Consider the following 19,609-nt stretch of genomic DNA (forward strand, 5'->3'; position numbering starts at 1 on the left):
ATTAAATTTCAGGCTCTAAAGTCAACATATAAAAATCAGTTGTATTTCTATATACTAAAGATGAAGCATCTGAAACTGTCACATTCACAATATCATCAAAAACAATGAAATATCTGGAAATAACTTTAACCAACAAAACAAAAGTTCTCTATTAAATTAAAACTACAAGACTTTCCCGAAAGGAACTGAAGCCAACACAAACAGATGGAAAGACATCCCATGTTAACTGATCATAAAAATTGATATTGTTATAATATCTATACTACTCAAAGTCAACTGTAGATTCAACATAATCTCCATCAAAATACCAATGGCATTCTTTACAGAAATAGAAAAAAAAAATCTCAAAATTTATATGAAATGACAAAGTCTGCAAATAATCAAAGCATTTCTCAGAAAAAAATAAGAGGTGTCATTTGTCCTGTTTTTGACTGTACTACAAAGCTACAGTAATAATACATTATTTTAAAAGGTATGGTAGTGGCATAAAAATGGACAGAGACCAACAGAACAGAGCCCAGAATTAAATCCCTGCATACACTGTCAACTAATATTTGATCATGGAGCCAAGAACACCCAATGGGAAATAATAGCCTCTTTGACAAATGATGATGGGGAGATAGGATAAACACATGCAGAACAATGAAATTGGACCCCTATCTTAACACCATTCACAAAAATTAACTCAAAATGGATAACAGATTTAAACATAAAGCCTAATATCTATAAAACTTAGTAGAAACATAGGAAGCTCCTTAACATTGTTATTGGCAATGATTTTTCGATATAACACCAAAAGTACATACAGTAAAAGCAAAAATAAGCAAATGGGACTACATCAAACTCGAATGCTTCTCCACAGCAAAAGCAATAACTGACCAGATGAAAAAGCAACAGATTCCAAGAAAAAATTTGCAAACCATGTATCAGATAAGGGGTTTTATATCCAAAATCCAAAATATATAAAAAACTCATCAAACTCAAAACCAAAATAATCTAACTAACAAACAGGCAGAAAAACTAAACAGACCTTTTTTCAAGGAAACACAAGACTATAGTGAGCTGTCATCTCACACTTGTTGGAATGGATTTCATCAAGAAGATGAGAGACAACAGGTATTGGTGAGATATGAATAAAAGGGAACATTTATATACTGTTGGTTGAAATGTAAATTGTTGCTACCAATATGGAGGTTCCTCAAATAAAAATAAATCTACCATTATGATCCATCAATTCTATTTCTGGGTATATATGCAAAAGACATGAAAACAGGATTTTGAGGCAATAACCATACTCCACATTCATTGTAGCATTATTCACAATGGTCAAGAAGTTATGAGGATAACCTGGATGTCTGTAAACCAGTGAACAGATAAACAAGAGGTGGAATTTATGCTTATATGTGCATATAGGCACACAGTATTATGTTTTTCAGCCATGAGAAACTGCAAACTGCCATCTGCGGCAACATGGGTGGACTTTGGGCATATTATGCTAAATAAGAAAAACAAGTACTGTGTGTAAAATCTAAAAAGCCAAACTCATAAAAACAGAGAATAAATGGTGCTTACCATGGAATAGGGGATAGGGGATAAGACAGATGTTGTTCAAGGGTACAATCTTAGAAAAAGTAGTAAATAAGCTCTAGAGAGCTAATGCACAGTACCCTGAATATAGAAAACTACTATAGTCATCAAACTTGCTAAAAGACTAATAAATGAATTATTCTAACTACTTAAAAAAAAAAAAAGACAGTTATGTAATACGATAGAGGAATGTGGTAATTATCATTACAAAAGCAATTATATTACAGTACATAAATTATCAAATTAACATGTACACCTTAAATTTACAGTGTTTTATTTCAAATATATTTTAATTAATGTGTCTTTGTATGGATCTCTAAATTATCAAGAGTAAATCTATGACAAAGGTGGCAAGACAATCTCTGGTAAATCTATGATGAAGAAAAGACAGTCTCTTCAACAAGTGGTGCTGGGAACACTGGACAGATACATAGGAAAGAAAGAAACTAGAACATTCTCTAATACCACACACAAAAATAGACTCAAAATGGATTAAAGACCTAATTGTAAAACCAGATACTATAAAACTCTTAGAGGAAAACACAGGCAGAATACTCTTTGACATAAGTCACAGCACTATCTTTTTGGATCAGCCTCCTAGAGTAATGCAAATGAAAACAAACAAATAGAACCTAATTAAACTCAAGAGTTTTTTCACGGCAAAGGAAATCATAAACAAAATGAGAAGACAGTCCACACAATTGGAGAAAATACTTGCAAATGAATCGACTGGCAAGGGATTACTCTCCAAAACATGCAAATAGGTCATGCAGCTCAATATCAAAAAACAATCCAATCAAAAATGGACAGAAGATCTAAATTTCTCCAAAGACATACAGATGATATGTGGGATCTAAAAAAATGGTACAAATGAACCTATTTACAAAAGAAAAATAGAGTTACAGATATAGAAAACAAACATGGTTATTAAGGGGGAAAAGGGGGGCAGGAGGGGTGAATTAGGAGATTGGGAATAACATATACAGACTACTGTATATTAAATAATTTATACTTGTTATTATATATTACATAACAATTTATATAAATATAAATTACTCATAATAATTTATAAAAACCTATTTGCTCAGTGAACTCTTTTCAATAATCTGTAATGACCTACATGGGAAAAGAATCTATCTATACACACACACACACACACACACACACACGCACACATATAACTGATTCACTTTGCTATCCAGAGAAAACCAACAATGTTGCAAATCAACTATACACTAATAAAAACTAATTATAAATAAATAAAACATACACATGAAAAGATGCTCAACCTCACTAATTACTAGGGAAATTGAAATAAAAACTATAATGAGGTGTCACCTTGCACCAATCAGAACAACTGCCATAATATGTCCACAAACAATGAACACTGGGTGCACGGGAGAGGGACCCTTCCTACATTGTTGCTGGAAATGTAGCCACTATGGAGAACAATATGGAGGTTCCTTAAAAGCTAAAAATAGAGGTAGCATATGATCTAGCACTCCCAGTCTTGGGCCTGCATCTGGAGATAACTATAATTGGAAAAGAGACATACACCCCAGTGTTCATCACCGCACTGTCTACAATAGACAGAACACTAAAGCAACCTACATGTCAATCATGAGAGGAATGGATAAAGAAACTGTGGTACATATATATGCAACAGAATATTATATGGCCATTAAAGAACAAAATATTGCCATTTGCAGCAACATCATGGATGGATTTAGAGATAATCACACTAGAAGTAAGTGACAGACAAAGACAAATAGCATATGATATCACTTATATGTGGAATTTAAAAATATGGTACAAATGAACTTATTTACAAAACAGGAACAGATCCACAGACTTCAGAAACAAACTTCTGGTTACCAAAAGGGAAATGTCAGGGGAGGTATACATTTTGGGATTTGGATTAACATACACACACTATTATACCTACAATAGATAATCAACAAGGATCTACTGTAAACCACAGGAAACGTCATTCAACATCTCTATAATAAGCTATATAAGAAAATAATCCCCAAAAGTAGATATATGTCTGTGTATAAATGAATCACTTTGCCGTACCTGAAACTGACATGACAGTGTGTATCAACTATAATATAAAATAAATATTAAAAAATTTTAAAGTAAATGATAAGGAGAGAATCTTAAAAGCAGCAAGAGAAACATCTTGTTACATACAAAGAGACATTTAAGGCTACCAGTATTTTTCCACCAAAATGCACGGGCCTGATGTGAGTGGCATGATGTATGTAAAGTACTGAAAGAAGAAAACCTACCAAACAAAAATACTCTTATCTAGTAAAACTGTCCTTCCAATTCGAAAGATAAAGAGTTGTAGACAAGCGAACACTGGAGTTCATTACCACTAGACTGACCTTATAAGAAATGTTAAAGGCACTCCTTTAAAATGAAACAAAACAGCACTCACTAATTAATAATAGGAAAACATATCAAAGTATACATCTCACTGGTAAAAATAGTCAAATTCAGAATAATCTAATATTGTAATGACTGGGTTAATCACCTAGACAAATATAGTAAAAATAACAACTATCGTACAATAATCAATGGTTACACAGACTAAAAATATGTAAATTGTTAAATCAAAAGCATAGAACATGGAGGAAAGAGAGTTTTAGAATGCATTTGAACTTAAGTCTCAAAATAAGTCAGTAAAATGTTATAACTTATTGCATATGTAGCACTAAATATTATGAGGTTTAAATAAACATGTTATATTTATAACAGTTATAATAACTATAGAGTCCCATTTCAACTTTACAGACATTCACAGACTGAAATGGAAGAAGATATTCCATACAAATAGAACCCAGAAGAAAGCTGGGGTAGGTATATACATAGACAAAATAGGCTTTAATACAAAAACTGTAGTAAGAGACAATCATGATCATTACATAATAATAAAGGAGTCAATCTAACAAAAGGATATAAACATTTGTAAATATTTATGCACCCAACATAGGACCACCTAAATATATAAAGCAAATATTAACAGACAAAGGGAGAAATAATAATACAGTTTAAAAATTGCAAACAAATCCAACAGCCTTGAAGAAATGGATAATTTTTTAGAAACATACAACATATCAAGACTCATTCATGGAGAAATAGAAAATCTAAACAGACCAGCTACTAGTAAGAAGATTGAATCAGTTATCAAAAACCTTCCAACAAAGTCCACAAACAGATGGCCTCACTGGTGAATTCTACCAAACATTCAAAGAACAATTAATACCTGTCCCTTCCAAACTCCCAAAAAGTAAGAAGAGAAATGAATACTTCCTAATTCATTTTTACAAAGCCAGTCTTATTACCATGATACCAAAACCAGAGAAGGGCACTACAAGAAAATTGCAAGTCAATATACTTGATGAAAACAGATGAAAAAATTCTCAACATTATCAAATTAATTCAACAATACTTTAAAAGGGTCATACACCATGATCAAGTGGGATTTGTTCCTGGAATGCAGTGATTGTTCACAAACCACAAAATCAATTGATGTGATACACACATTAGCAAAATGAAGGCTAAAAATCATATGATCATCTTAATAGATGCAGAAAAAGCATTCAACAAAATTCAACACCCGTTTATGATAACTCTCAAAACAGTGGATATAAAGGGAATGTGTATCAACATAATAAAGGCCATATATGATAAGCCACAGCTGACATGAAAGTGAAAGCCGTGAAAGATGAAAGCTTTTTCTTCTAAGATCAGGAACAAGATATAGATGCCCACTCTTACTACTTTTATTCAACATATTACTGAAAGTGCTACACAGAGCAAATAGGCATGAAGAAATAAAAGACATCCAAATTGAAAAGGAAGAATTAAAACTGTCTTTATAGACTACATGATATCATATATAGAAGGTCTTAAAGACTCAACCAAGAAACTGAGTTAATAAACTCAGTAAAAATGCAAAATATAAAATTATTGTACAAAGAACATTTCCATTTCTGTATAATAATAATGAACTCTTAGAGAAATTAAGAAAGTAATTCCACTTAGAATTGGATCAAAATGAATAAAATACGTAAGAATAATTTTAACCAAGGAAGTGAAAGACCTATATTTTGAAAACTATAAGGCAGAGATGAAAGAAATAAATGGAAGATATTCAGAGCTCATAGATTAGAAGAACTGTTAAAACGTCTGTACCACCCAAAGTAATTCATAAATTCCATGCAATCACCATCAAAATTTCAGTGACATTTTTCACAGAATTAGAACAATCCTAAAATATATATATGAAACTACAGAAGACCCAAATATCCAAAGCAATCTTGAAGGGAAAAGTTGGATGCATGATACATCTTGATTTGAAACTATATTAAACAGCTGAAGTAATAGGAAAACTGAACAGCCATATGTAGAAGAATAAAACTGGACAACTATCTTAACACCATTCACAAAAATCAACTCAAAATGGATTAATGATTTGAAGACCTGAAACCATAATAAATCTAGGAGAAAATACAGGGAGTAATCTCCTTGGCACTGGTTTTGGTAATGACTGTTTGGACCTGTCACCATAGAAAAGCAAAGGCAACAACAAAAAAGTAGGATAACGTCAAACTTAAAATTTTCTGCACAGCAAAGGAAAACAACAGAATTAGAAGGCAGCCCATTCTATGGGAGGGAATGTTTGCAAATTGTGTACATGATAAGGGGCCAGTATCCAAAATCTATAAAGAACTCATATAACTCAATTTCAAAGAAATAATCTGATTTTAAAATTAGCAAAGGATCTCAGCAAGCATTTTTACAAAGAAGATATACAGATGGCCAATAGTACATGAAAAATACTTAATGTCACTAAACATCAGAACAATACAAGTCAAAACCACGAGTATTGCCTCACACCTGTTAGAATGGCTATTATCAAAATGACAAGCGATAAATGCTGGCAATGCTATAGATTAAAGGATGTGGACTGTCTTTATATACTATTGGTGGGAGTGTGAATTGGTGCAGCCACTCTGGAAAACAATATTGAGTTTCCTCAAAAAATTAAAAATAGAATTACTATACGATCCAGGAATCCCACCTCTGAGATGTGAAAAACAAAATGTTCTTTATTGGATTATTTTTCTTCAGATTTACCTTTAACAGACTTCTACTGCCTTAAAATACAATTCAAGAAAAAATTGTATATGCTCGGTGACAGGCACTGTATTAAACCCTACTGAGCAAAAAAAAGCCATTGTTTTAGTGTCTGGGAGCTCAGAGTCTTTGTAAAATTTTTCTGACTATAAAGTGTACTTCTTTCATAACCTGTTATTCTGATTTTTGGAAGATGAACCTTGGATTAGTGAATTCTTAAAAGATGTTTAGGAAAATAATGAGATAAGGGATTTTCTGGGTTTGTGGAGGGATTGTGGAGGTTTGTTTTTTTTTAATTGAAGTATAATTGACCTATAATATTAAAGTTCCGGGTGTAAAATATAGTGATTCACAATTTTTAAAGGTGTTTCTCCCATTTATAGTTATAAAATATTGCTACATTCCTCATGTTGTATAATATATCCTTGTAGCTTATCTTATACCTAGTCATTTTACCTCTTAAGATAGGAAGTTTTTTTTAATGCAATTCATAAAGGAATCAAAGGATGCAAAAAATATTACAGAATACAGAACCTAGGAATGAAAGTAATTTTGTGTTACCAAGGAATCTAATGATCCACCAGTAGACAATGGGAGATCCAAATGAGCAAATTGGTATCTCTAAACAGAACAAATCTCTCTTGCTAGCTTAGCTCTTTATTTTGGACATAAGTTTTCAAAGTGTCCTTCCTTGAGGGTTCAGCTACATTATAGTTCATTTAATTCTTGATGAAGGTCCAGATGCTACACGTACAACCTTCGAAACTGGATATGGAAAATAAATGCTCATTTTTCAAATTTATTTATTTTACCAGTCTCAAACTTTGCCTTATAGAGCATAATTGCTAATATCTTAATTCTTTGGAATTATAAAACAGGCTGTTACATTTTTATATCTTATATTTATAAATATAAAAGGATGCTTAACACTGTGAAAGGGTTTTTTTTTTTTTTTTACTTTAGAAATTGGTCTATCATTCAATTCAGCATTTATTATTAAAGTATTTCCTTTAATAATCATCAGACTCTACAACTAAAAATGTAAAGCATTCTTCAACTGGTACTGGGAAAATAGATTAATCCAAAATTGTTGAATAGTAAAATATAGGACAATGTAATTTATCTGGATTCAAAGCAAAGCAGCATTATAAGGTGAGTTCAGAAGTGGACTAAACAGGGTACTTGGAAATATGTCTTACTAAATATTTTTCAGGAGTTTTCTTTTCCCCTTTCTTTCCAACAGGAGGATTATACCGACTGTGGTGGTGTCTCTGGATTAAACCCCTCCCTGTGGTCCATCATGGGCATCCAGTGTGTACTACTTTGGCTTTTATCTGGCAGCAGACATCACCAGTTATGACCTTCTCAAACCAAATCTGCAGATTAAACTCCAGACCCTGCTGAATCAGGAGCCCTCAACTGCATTAAAATAGGGTCAACTGCGAACTCAGCAGACCACTAGCTGGGCCCACCCCATGGCATCCATCTAAGACGAAGACTCATAAGGCACCCACTGGCTGCATGTCAGGGTGTCAGATCCTTCAACTTGTGTGAATGCTGCATCATCTATGTATAACATCGAAGCAAAATTCTATACATGCTCTATTGGAAAATTTGAAAATTTGTTGTTGCATTGTTGGTGATTACATGTTAAAGGGCTCCCCACACAGTTGTTTATGGATCATGCAAATTGTCTTGATTTTGACTTGCTGCAATCCTCGTTCTTTTACCAAGAAAATCTCTTGGGGAAAAGAGTTGCTTTTTTTCCTTCACTTATTCTTCTGTTAAAAATTATTTCCTGCTTTGAGTAGTTGTTATTGGAAATATATAGAGAGAAACAGAGGGAGAAAGAATTAACATTGGTGTAATCTGGCAAAATAGAAATAATGGCTTATTTTCTGCAAAAAAAAAAATGCCATGAATAAAATGCTTTATGAAGAATGGCTTCTCTGCCAGAGATATAACACAAATGATGGTCAAGTTTTGGTGGGTATAATGAATTGGTTGTTTGAAAATAATAACTAAGAAATTACATTAAAGGTGCTTGAAGGTAGAATCAATATGTGACATATTTCCTCATAAATGTGAGCCCTTAATAAATGCTTCGATGTAATGTCCTTTTTGTTCACAGTAAAGTTCCGTAGTGCTAGCCAGATACTTCAAAATGCTCTGAGAAAAGCTTGTTGGGGGGAGGGGAAATGTTTTTTCTTGTGATAAATGAACTTTGGTTACCAAGGGTATTTTGCATGATGCTGCTGCTATTTTAACTTTGGGTTTGTTTCTCTCTTACTGTAGAGTATAGTCCATTGAAAAGTTAACTGAGTGACATTATTGTTATGTAAGAATCTGAACCTTGCAGTGTAATGCACTTAAGTCATCTTTTAAAATGTCTTTAAACTACTCTGAATATACTGTGCAATGTAAATGCTGAATGATTGGATTGGTGAAATGGGAATTAATGGATTTTATACAGATTCGTGCTTTTGCCTGAAAACCTATGTACAGATATTTTAAGTACATAAATCAGATTTGACACATTTATTTTTTGAAGAGTACATATATGTTCTCAGTGAAGAGACATCCTAGGTTTCCTCTCTGTTCGCTGGAATAGTAGCACGTACAATCCCAAATTTGCTGCTGCTTTTGTTGCCTCCATTTTAAATGATATGAGCACTTGACCAAAATTTCCATACAGTTTGATGAGGGTTTTACAATAATCTGAACAAATAGGAAACCTTGAATCTCTATGTATGCACATGAATACTTGATTGTGAATAATCAAAATTGTTTTTATACAGCCTCATTAGTGAAAATGGTTAGTGTATTAAAACAGATATTTCATTATAGAGTAATATGGTAGAATTTATTTATGCTTTTAAAGATTATTTTCAGGGTTAAACAGTATTTGAAGAATGGATAAAAACAATGAATGTGTAACAATTATAGGGAATAATTCTGCTGAAGGCTGGAAGTATGCAGATATTCTTTTTTCAAACATGCCAGAAACTGGTATGTGTCTATGCTGGAAATTTTCTTATATATCATTTTTAAGTAAAAATCTTATTAACATTATCCAGTATGCTTTAATATGCTTCATATATCAAAGATATAACCAATTCTTTAGCATAGTTTAAAAGATATATTTGTTTTGTTTTTAGCTTTGCACATATTTGTAATTCCCTTCACCACTAATATACCCTAGGTACCACTTGTGTACATTTCCTTATTTAAAATATTTTTTTATTTAAAAACGGGGGTAGAGGGAAATGGAATCACTTTGCCAACTATTGTTCTAAGAGTTGACATCAGTTACCATTTCTAATACATTGTTGTGATTTTGTAGTCTCATTTGTAACTGGTATTGACATTTTAGAAAACACCAAAGTGATTTAAAAAAATATGGAACTTCTCACTCTAGTAACAATATGTTTAAATCATGTTGTTTGTTAATTAAATATTTAAAACTTATTGTTAACTTTTGCTAGACTATTTTAAATCATGAAAGTGTTGAGAAGGGGATATCGAAATATAGTTATGTTAGCTTGTGTACATAAACGACGCACATTAAAACAAGCAAATTGCTTCCAGCATACAACAGACTACCTTAAAATTATCTTTAAAATCTATTAAATATATTTTCATGGCTAATGTCACCGAAGTATGTTTTCATCAACTATATTGTTGTGTTCTTCACAGTGAAACTTGGCATCTCCTGGCAGGGTCCTATTTGATTTCATTTGCCATCAAAATATATTTACGTGCATAAGTCTTGCCATGATCCTTTATTTTCTGTTATAAATTAAACATATATTATGACAGCCACATATATGTTAATAAATTGAGTAAGAACATGCTCTCTGACTAAAAACTGTTCTCATGCCTAACACTAGTCTTCGTGCATTTTGAAAGACCGTAACACTCATTCCATCCAACTGTTATTTTTACTTCAGGATTTTTCTGAGTTCTGATTGTTGGACAATAACTTAAATCACAGCCTGTTATAATAATTTTCAAAGACTAAAAGTACAAGAGATCAAGAAAAAAGCTCTTAAACTCCTTCTGCTTACCGAATTTTTTGCTATGCTCATGCCACTGTGTAGTTTTCACTAAAACAAAATCAAAATAAGTCTTGCATTGGTGTTGAATAACAGGAATGGATTTTGCATTAATGATTTGTTTATATTTTCTTCATTTGAACAACCAGCATTACTGCCAAACACCAATCGTGGTCCATATTTGTAACAGGTTTTTAACATGACATAGTTAGCAAGTTTGACTGAAGAGATTTTTAGGTCCTGGGTCTAATAAGATTTTAGTATGATCTTTTTTCATGTTTCTAATGCTTGAGGCATTATTGCTTAACTTGGAAAAATCTAGACAGTGTTGCTGCCATTTGTAAGTTTTCCTATAATATTCCTTTTATTAACTTTAAAACTGGCCTTACTGGGTTCAAATAGGCAGTATCCCTTTTAAGTGACCTTTGCAACCCAAGTGTTACTTGCTTATTTGATGCTCTTTTGTATTTTACATCTCATTTAAATCTTTCTCTCCACCAAAGCTTAAATTCTATGTCTTAATTTAAACTCTGAACTATTCCATTAATCATGTTAGTTGACATTAAAGTGTCTAGAGGTACAGAGGCTGACCTAGGGAAACAAAATGGATGTTGTGACTCAGAGGATACAGTAGAATGATGGTTTTACCTCCTCACAGTTTCAAATATGTTACAATTATCTGGAACCTGTGTTGTTTTCCCATAGCATAGAATGTTAATACTGCTATTATTCCATGTACATTTCTGTAAAGAGCAAATCAATAAAGCAAAGGTTTGAAGTTTCTTGATTTCTTGAAAAAATTCCAGAATGTTAAAGTCTTAGAAAACCTTTACCAACAGTTTCATCTACTTTATTTCTAATTCACAAGATTAACTCAAAGAAATTCTGAGACTAATGGGATACTGTCTTGAAAAGATGCCAATTAAGTCTACAGTGTGACCTGACAGAGCTGTCTTTTCTGTTGTGCTGTATGTTGTTGGATCATTACTATTAGGGATACTTTTATTGAAATGCTCAGTGTGCATCCATGAAAAAGGCCAAGTGGCTTTGTGAACAATATATCCTTTCTCCCCTTTATTATGTTCTCTTGACACTTTTGTGGAAATTAGCCTGATAAAAACATTTTTGTAAAAATTTGTATATTACTGTTATAAAAATATTTATAATCCCAGAAAATGTTGTGTTAAATCTTGTGCAAAAACAGTATATTCAGAATAAAAGTTTATCATTTAAAGTCACCAGCTCTGATTATTTAATTATTTAAAATTCAGCTCAAAGAACCAGAGGTCTCTGTCAAACATACAGTTTAAAAAAGCAGGCTTTCCAGTGGAGAGACTTCTAGATTGTGAAAATAAAATCTGGCATTACAAAAGTGCTTTTACAGCTTCAACCTCAACTCACAAACAAATTTAATTGCAACTCCTTTGCATAACTCTGACCCTTCTCACATGTGCTTCTGCCATCAAGGTAGTTAGGAACTTATTAAAACAAACTTTTGACTTATGTAAGAATTTTTTTTTTAAGAAATTTTTTTCTATACAAAAATAATGTTTCCATGCTTCTTTAAAGACTTTGGGAAAATAGTCTGAAAGAAACAAGTGAAATATATGAAATGCACATAACTGTTATACATGTTATTAACACAAATATCTCTCCTTGCTGATAGCTATGTTATACCAAATAGGAGCTGACACAGTGAAGTATAATATACAGAATTTTTAAACTTGTTTTACAAGTTACATTTAGACCAGCTTACCACCTGCCCTCCTATGCTCACCTAATAAGTAATGAGCCTGGTTTTATGTAGAATCTAATACAATGTAAGTCTATTTTTCATTTTGGGAACTCTTTAAGAGAGAGCAAGAATACCTACACAGGAGAGGAATGTAGTATGTGGGTTACCAATGATGGTGATTACTGGAAAATCTGACCCCTTGTTTCTGATCAAGGCATTTTAACAGGGAAATTACTAAAAAGGGTAAGGTGAATAACATTTGCTTTCTGAACATCTGGCTTCATTCTGAACCAATTTATCCCCTCAATCAATCCTCTTACTCCCTGCTACCCTCATTTCCTCTATCAATCATCTTGATCCCATCCCCACCTCTTCCCTGGGGACTACGCCTCATCAATTCTTTCTCAAGCATATTCCGTCTCCCTTTTCTACAGACTTTGTTCCCTCTCTCTGCAAGCACATTCAGAACATCTCTACTTAAGACACGACTTAGTGACTAAACAACAATTTAAGACAGTAAAATCAATTATCCAGTGCTGCACAGTTGCCCCATTACTTCCTCAAGTATAACCCTAAAAATGTGTTTGTGTGCGTATGTGCCTGTGTATTTTAACATTTATTCTTTGCAATATCTCAACGAGGCCTTAGAATTTTAGATATGAAAAGCTTGTTATCTGATGTTTTGGGTGACCGCTGAAAATTTTAAGTTACTGGTATGAAGGTCTGATAACTTCAAGATCTTGGGTACTTCTTGATTCTCAAATTCTTTATATCTTAAAGTTGAGTTATTATTCACAAAGCACCAATACAATTTTCTATAAATTGGTATATAATCAACAATACTATATAATAATATTTTAATAGATTATTTTAAATAAACATATTTAAAAAGAAATTTAACATTACTATGTAAATAGAAAGCCAATATAATTTGCTATAAGTAATCATGTCACATGTTCATATCTATTATAAAGAGGTTTTTAAAAAATCAGCATACACCAGTGTCAAGTGTGCTAGATTTAACATTTTTTCAACACATTTATTGTTATGATAAATTAGGCAGTTTATTGCTGCTATGAATGTTTTTAAGATTAAATCTGGACTCAGTCATCTGACTATACATTGTAAGTATTAGTGGATTAAAATATGTTTACCAAAATGAATACTCGTGAAAAGTTTTTCAAAGTTTGAGTTTTCTTGGATGCATGGGTTTAGTTTTTCAAAACTACTTTATCATAGTAGTTTTTTAGTATCTCAGGACCCTAACATGTCTTTAAAGTTTACTTGTAAAACATATTCACTGATATAAGGACAAAATATAATGTACCAAGGTTGGAGTAACAATAGCAATTTTCTATATTGAGAAGGATGGTTTTCTCAAATTGTTTAAGAAAAAAATGACCTTTTGTGAAATTATGGGATAGCTGACAACTATTATAACTAGTGAAATTGTTAATAAACAGGTTAGATATCACTTTATCTGCACTCTAATCCCTCCGTTTTTAATTTTAAAATTACACTGATCTGTAAAATTCCTAAATCTGATAGATACTGACCTAGTCCTTATCATGAGAGCAGCGTGCCAAGTAGTAACTGCAATCTGCTGTTTAGATTTGGCTTCTGACTTTACTACTTCCTAGCTGTGTAACCCTGTGCAAGTTACGTGACGTTTCCAAGCTTCAGTTTCCCCATCCTTAAAAAAGTAATAGTAACTGCACAGTAGGATGGTAATGATGACTAAATGATAAATTAATATATAGGGCCCAGACTGTCAGCTCTCAACAATGCTCTCCATTAATACTATGTATTGTTACCACAATCATCTTCCCAGCCAGCATCATCATTTTGACCTAGAGCTTTTCAGATCCTAATTATCTGCATCATTTTTCATTTAATATATTTACTGATTCTCTATTCAACTTAAGTGTTAGAAGTAGAGCCTTATTTAGAATAAAAAGCAGCACCTTCCTAAATGGAACTGCTGGGTAGGAATATTGAAAATTTAAGAAGAATTTACGATAAAGTGCTATAAGAAATGATTGCTCCCACAATCCCACAATAAGGAATAAATTATTTTTCTGATATAAGAAATAATATATATATATTGTGGGAGCTTACAATACGATAACCTAGCTAGAATGAGTGGCCAGAGGAGGTTGCCATGATACTGAGTTAAGGGAAAGAGGTGGTAGTACAATCACAAGAGTGGAGAGTGTGTGAAAGCTGAGAGGTGAATGCAAGAAACCGGAGGGAGCGGATTATGAGCTCACTATGGCTTGGGGGGAGGGTGATAAGTAGCTAAACATGAAGTGGAAGATGACGCTGAAGGTAAAAAGGGCCATAGCCTGGAGCCCCCTCCAGAGGGGGTGGCTAGGTAACTGGAAGCTGCTGAAGGTTTTTAAGCAGAAAACAGTTTGATGAGATTGGCATTTCAGGGAACACACTGAATGAAATATGGGTTATCGGTAGAACACCTACAGAAAAGAACCAATTAAGAGGCTGTTGTCAAGGTGAGAAACTTATTGATTGGCATATAGGAAGCTAGATAGAAAAAGCGGACTGATTTTAGAAGTATTCCGAAGGGAAACAGGAAAGAATTTCATGATTTACTTGTACTAAAAAAGAAAGACAAAATGTACAGTTACTCCCAGGTTTTTGAAGTTTAATATTGTGTAGAATGATACAGTCCCCCAAGTTAGGAAAGAACGGAGGGTACTAGAAATAGGGACATGTGGGACAAGTCCAGAGGAGAGAATGAGGGCTTCCTCTTCAGAAATATTGTCAATGATCTTTTGTAAGGTGCTGAGGATACAAAGACGATACATTCTCTAATGCATAGAATGTATACTTCAGAATAATGATTCTTAACACGGACTCATTTAGAAACCCTTATTGGAGGTTTTCTTAGTTTGTTTTCTTTAAAATACTGACTCAGGATCCACTCTAATTCAGAATCTCAGGTATTTCTAGTGTGCAGTCACCATTACACTACCTGGGGGCATGTTAAATGACAGGTGTGACAATTCTGGTTCAGATTATCTGAATTAGACTTTTCAAAACCCAATTTAGATGTATATTACTGGCTCAATTTTAAATTAACCCCCTTTTTGAGCACTTTTTTGGCAACATAACCTATGATTCCAACTCCATTGCAATTTTTCTGAGGACTATCCTTTTTAATGTTTTATTTTCTCTTTTAATCCAGATTCTATAGCTGTGCATAGCTGATGACCAATAAAGTTTTCATTGATTGTGGTTGATAAACAAAACCACCATTAAGACAATTCCTACCAGAGGAAATTCTATTCCTATTAGTCATATTGATGATATCAAATGTCTCAGAGTTGAACCACAGATTTCTATAAAAATTATCAGTGAACTCCGTCAATAAGGTTCATTCTTATGGAAATGATACTGCAAGTCAGAATAAAATTAGGAAATAATATTATAACAATCTGGTTTCTATAGATACTGTATTTAATTAAATGATGTCTTCCTTAATAAAAAGCTAACCAAAACTTTTAAAAATCCACTAAAAATATAAGTGCTCCCGATTGATGTCAGACTGCCCCATTCATCTGTTCCACAGAACCTCAAAGAGCTCCAACTGAAGCAAGACCGTTAGGTACATAATAGAGATGCCAGGCTCTACAGTTAGACTACCTGGGTCCACATCCCAGCTCCCCAACATGTGCATGTTTTATAACATCTCTGTTACATATCGGTCTTATTTATACTACTGACCCCACAAATATTTGTGTATAAAATTAATAGTAACTATCTAATTGCTGTCCAGCCTCTGCTTCTTGTTTCAGAAGCTCAATCATTCTGATGCTGATGATTTCAGGAGTGCCTAGATAAACTTGGCATTAAGAGGATTTCTAAGGTGTCAGGGATACTGCCAGAACTTCAGATTTTTTACTTGCTGGACAGTATGGATACAATGATGACACTGATGAGAAATACAAACAGCAAAAGCTACAGAGGAATGTGGGGAGAAAATTCATCCAAAAATTCACATAGATAAACATATTATTACTAACTCTAAAAAACCATTGCTATAAAAGATCTTGGTAATAAGAGACAAATAGCAAACTAGAGAACAGGGCCAGATGGAAACTGAACTGGGTTTAGTTACAGGGCTGGGAAGAAGGAAGATCCAAACTGTCCCAGATATTTTGATCGAAATCTCAAAAACAACTAGACCAATAGCTCAGTTGACTATAGATGCAACAATTCCAATAAAATATTAGCAAACTAAATTTAAGAACACATTAAAAGGATAATATACTATGACAAAGTGGTTATTTTTCTTGGGATACAAGGATAATTAAATACATTAATAAATATGATACATCACGTTAATAGAATAATGTATAAAAATCACATTATCTCAATATATGTAGAAAAAAGTCATTTGACAACAATACAACACCATGTAATGGTAAAAACACTTGACCTACTGGCGGGCACTCCCACCACACACTCCCCAGCCTGACATGTCCCCCATGGGTGTGGGTGGGGGCTGGGTGCTGGAGCTTAGCCTTTGGAGATGAGACCCAGGGAAAGGACTCAGGTTGGCTGCAGAGAGACAGGCTGAGGAGGCTGCGGTGGTTCAATGAGGGTGCGGTCAGAAGGGGTCTGTGCCCGCACAGAGTCGCAAGGTGTCCTTGTTGCGGGGGAGGGGAGCGGGGTGGGCATGAGGAGAGGGCAAGACCACCCTAGGAACTTCTTTCCCTGCGTGTGTGCTCTCAAGAAACAGGACACCACCTACAGGAGCTCCGGGGAGCGGGTACAGGCAACTGCCTCTGCCAGGGAGCCTGTGAGCAGCACCGAGGACTGGCCCTGCTGTCCTGGGAGAGCTCAAGCAGCGCCGCCACTAACAGACACGAAAGCAGGCATATGTATGCCTTCTGGGGAGCAAGAACGGGCGGCCACACCTGCACAACCCATAGCAAAGGAATAATGGCCGGGACACACGGAGGGAGGCGTCAGCAAGCGTCCAAAGTGGAAGCAGCTGCTCGAATCCAGACAAGGTGGCAGATTAGGCCTTGAGCTCACCTCCTTTCACAAAAGCAGCTGAACTAAATGCTGAACACCCATACACAAAACAAACAAACAAACAAACTTGGAATCAACCAAAAATATTTTACATCCAAAAGCAAAGAAGAAGCCACAATGAGACAGCAGTAGAGGCGTTTTCATGATGTAATCAAGTCCCACACCCACTGGGTGGACAATGCAGAAATTGGAAATTTATTATATCATAGAGGTTCTCCCACCAGAGTGAGAGTTCTGAGCCACACATCAGTCTCCTCAGCCTGGGTGTCTGACACTGGGAGGAGAAGATCCCAGAATATTTGGCTTTAAGGACCAGCAGGAGTTCCACAAGGACCGGGAGAAACAGATTCTACTCTGGAAGAGCACACGTGAGAATTCGCATGTGCTGGGACCCAGCACAAAGCCGTGACTCCACAGGAGACTGGGTTAGACTTACCTCTGGGTCCTGAAGCATCTCCTGGGGAGTCACAGTTGGCTATGGCTCATTGGGGGACAAGGACACTGGTGGCAGAGGCCCCAGGAAAGAGTGATACGCTTGAGCTCACCTGAAGGTCTCCATTATGGCACAAAGGCCAGGCGCCATCTCACAGCCTGCAGGCTCCGGCACTGGGATGCCACAAAGAAAAGAATCTGAAAGAGAAAGCACACATGTATCTGTTTCACTGGATAACTTAGCTGTAAGCCTTAAACCAATAGAATACTGTAAATCAACTATATTCTAATAAAATTAAAAATAAATGATTTTAAAAGGTGGCAAATTATACCTAATTATTACTAGATGTAAAATTTATACATGTAAATGTTAAGATTAAAACAGAATGTGAAAGGTGAAATCTAGAATGTGCAAATTTGTAGTAATTAAAAATATATTTCAGTCATTTTGTTAGCTTTATCAAATGTTCAACAAGTACTGCCAGAGTAGTACTATGTAATGGATTCAACATTATAATGAAAAGGGTCACAAAGAACAATTCTCCCCCACTCAACAGATCTGACCTTGACTGAAATTCTAATGTCTGTGTTCTAATTTGAATAAACATTATTCTATCCTAATTTATAATCCACAAATTAGCATTGTGATATATTAAATTACTACTATAAATTATGTCCAATATATTGAACAAAAGTTTAGTGAATGACAAAATCAATCAGAATTCATTTATAACACATTCCAGTAAAATGTCAATTAGAAACTAAAATTAAATAAAAGGATAGGAAAAATTAAGAAAACAATTCCATCTACCATTACATCAAGAAGAACAAAATACTTAGGAATATATCCAATTAAAGAGATAAAATACTTGTACTCCCAAAATTCCTAAGACACAAATTAAAAAAAAAAAAAAACAACCTAAATATGATGCAAACATGGGAAAATATACTCTGTTTCTAAAATGGAAGAATATTGTTTAAATGATCATACTATACAAAGAAATCTAGAGATTCAATGCAATTCCTATCAAAATACCAATGGGATTTTTCACAGAGCTACGGAAAATAATTCCAAAATTTGTATGAAAACACAAAACACCCTGAATAGCTAAAACAATCTGGGGAAGGAAAAGTAAAGTGAGATGATTACACTCCATGATGTCAAACTCTACTACAAAGCTGCAGTATTCAAAACAGTACTGGCACAAAAGTACAGACACATAGATTAATGGAACTAATTAGAGATTCCAGAAGCAAACTCACATTTATGTGGAAAATTAATCTATGATAAAGAGGGCAAGAATATACAATGGGGAAAAGACACTCTTCAACAAATGGGGCAATGGGAAAATTGAACAGCTAATGCAAAAGAATCAAACTGGACTGCTCTATCACACCATGCACAAAAATAAATTCACAAATGAAGCCATAAAACTTCTAGAAAAAATGGCAGTACAATTTTTGCTTTTGGTCCTCACAATATTTTTTATATGTCTCCTGGCACAGGTGAAACAAAAGCAAAATTAAACAAATAGGATTACATCAAACTATAAGCTTTTGCACAGAGAAATAAGTAATCAACAAAACAAAA

At 33.9% G+C, this 19,609-nt stretch overlaps 1 protein-coding gene across 7 annotated transcripts in view; it reads left to right on the top strand.

Annotated features, from left to right (window-relative positions):
- CACNA2D1 (calcium voltage-gated channel auxiliary subunit alpha2delta 1) overlaps positions 1–12,028 on the top strand; it is a 509,130-nt gene extending 497,102 nt beyond the window's left edge. For all 7 annotated transcript variants that reach the window (XM_043871918.1, XM_043871920.1, XM_043871919.1 and 4 more), the window contains one exon: positions 7,979–12,028. In XM_043871918.1, the coding sequence (XP_043727853.1) occupies positions 7,979–8,095 (117 nt within the window). In that variant the 3' untranslated portion in view covers positions 8,096–12,028. The remainder of the gene's footprint in view (positions 1–7,978) is intronic.
- Positions 12,029–19,609: the final 7,581 nt, after the last annotated feature.

The sequence above is a fragment of the Cervus elaphus genome, chromosome 18, assembly GCF_910594005.1.
Source record: "Cervus elaphus chromosome 18, mCerEla1.1, whole genome shotgun sequence".
NCBI classification, from domain to species: Eukaryota; Metazoa; Chordata; class Mammalia; order Artiodactyla; family Cervidae; genus Cervus; species Cervus elaphus.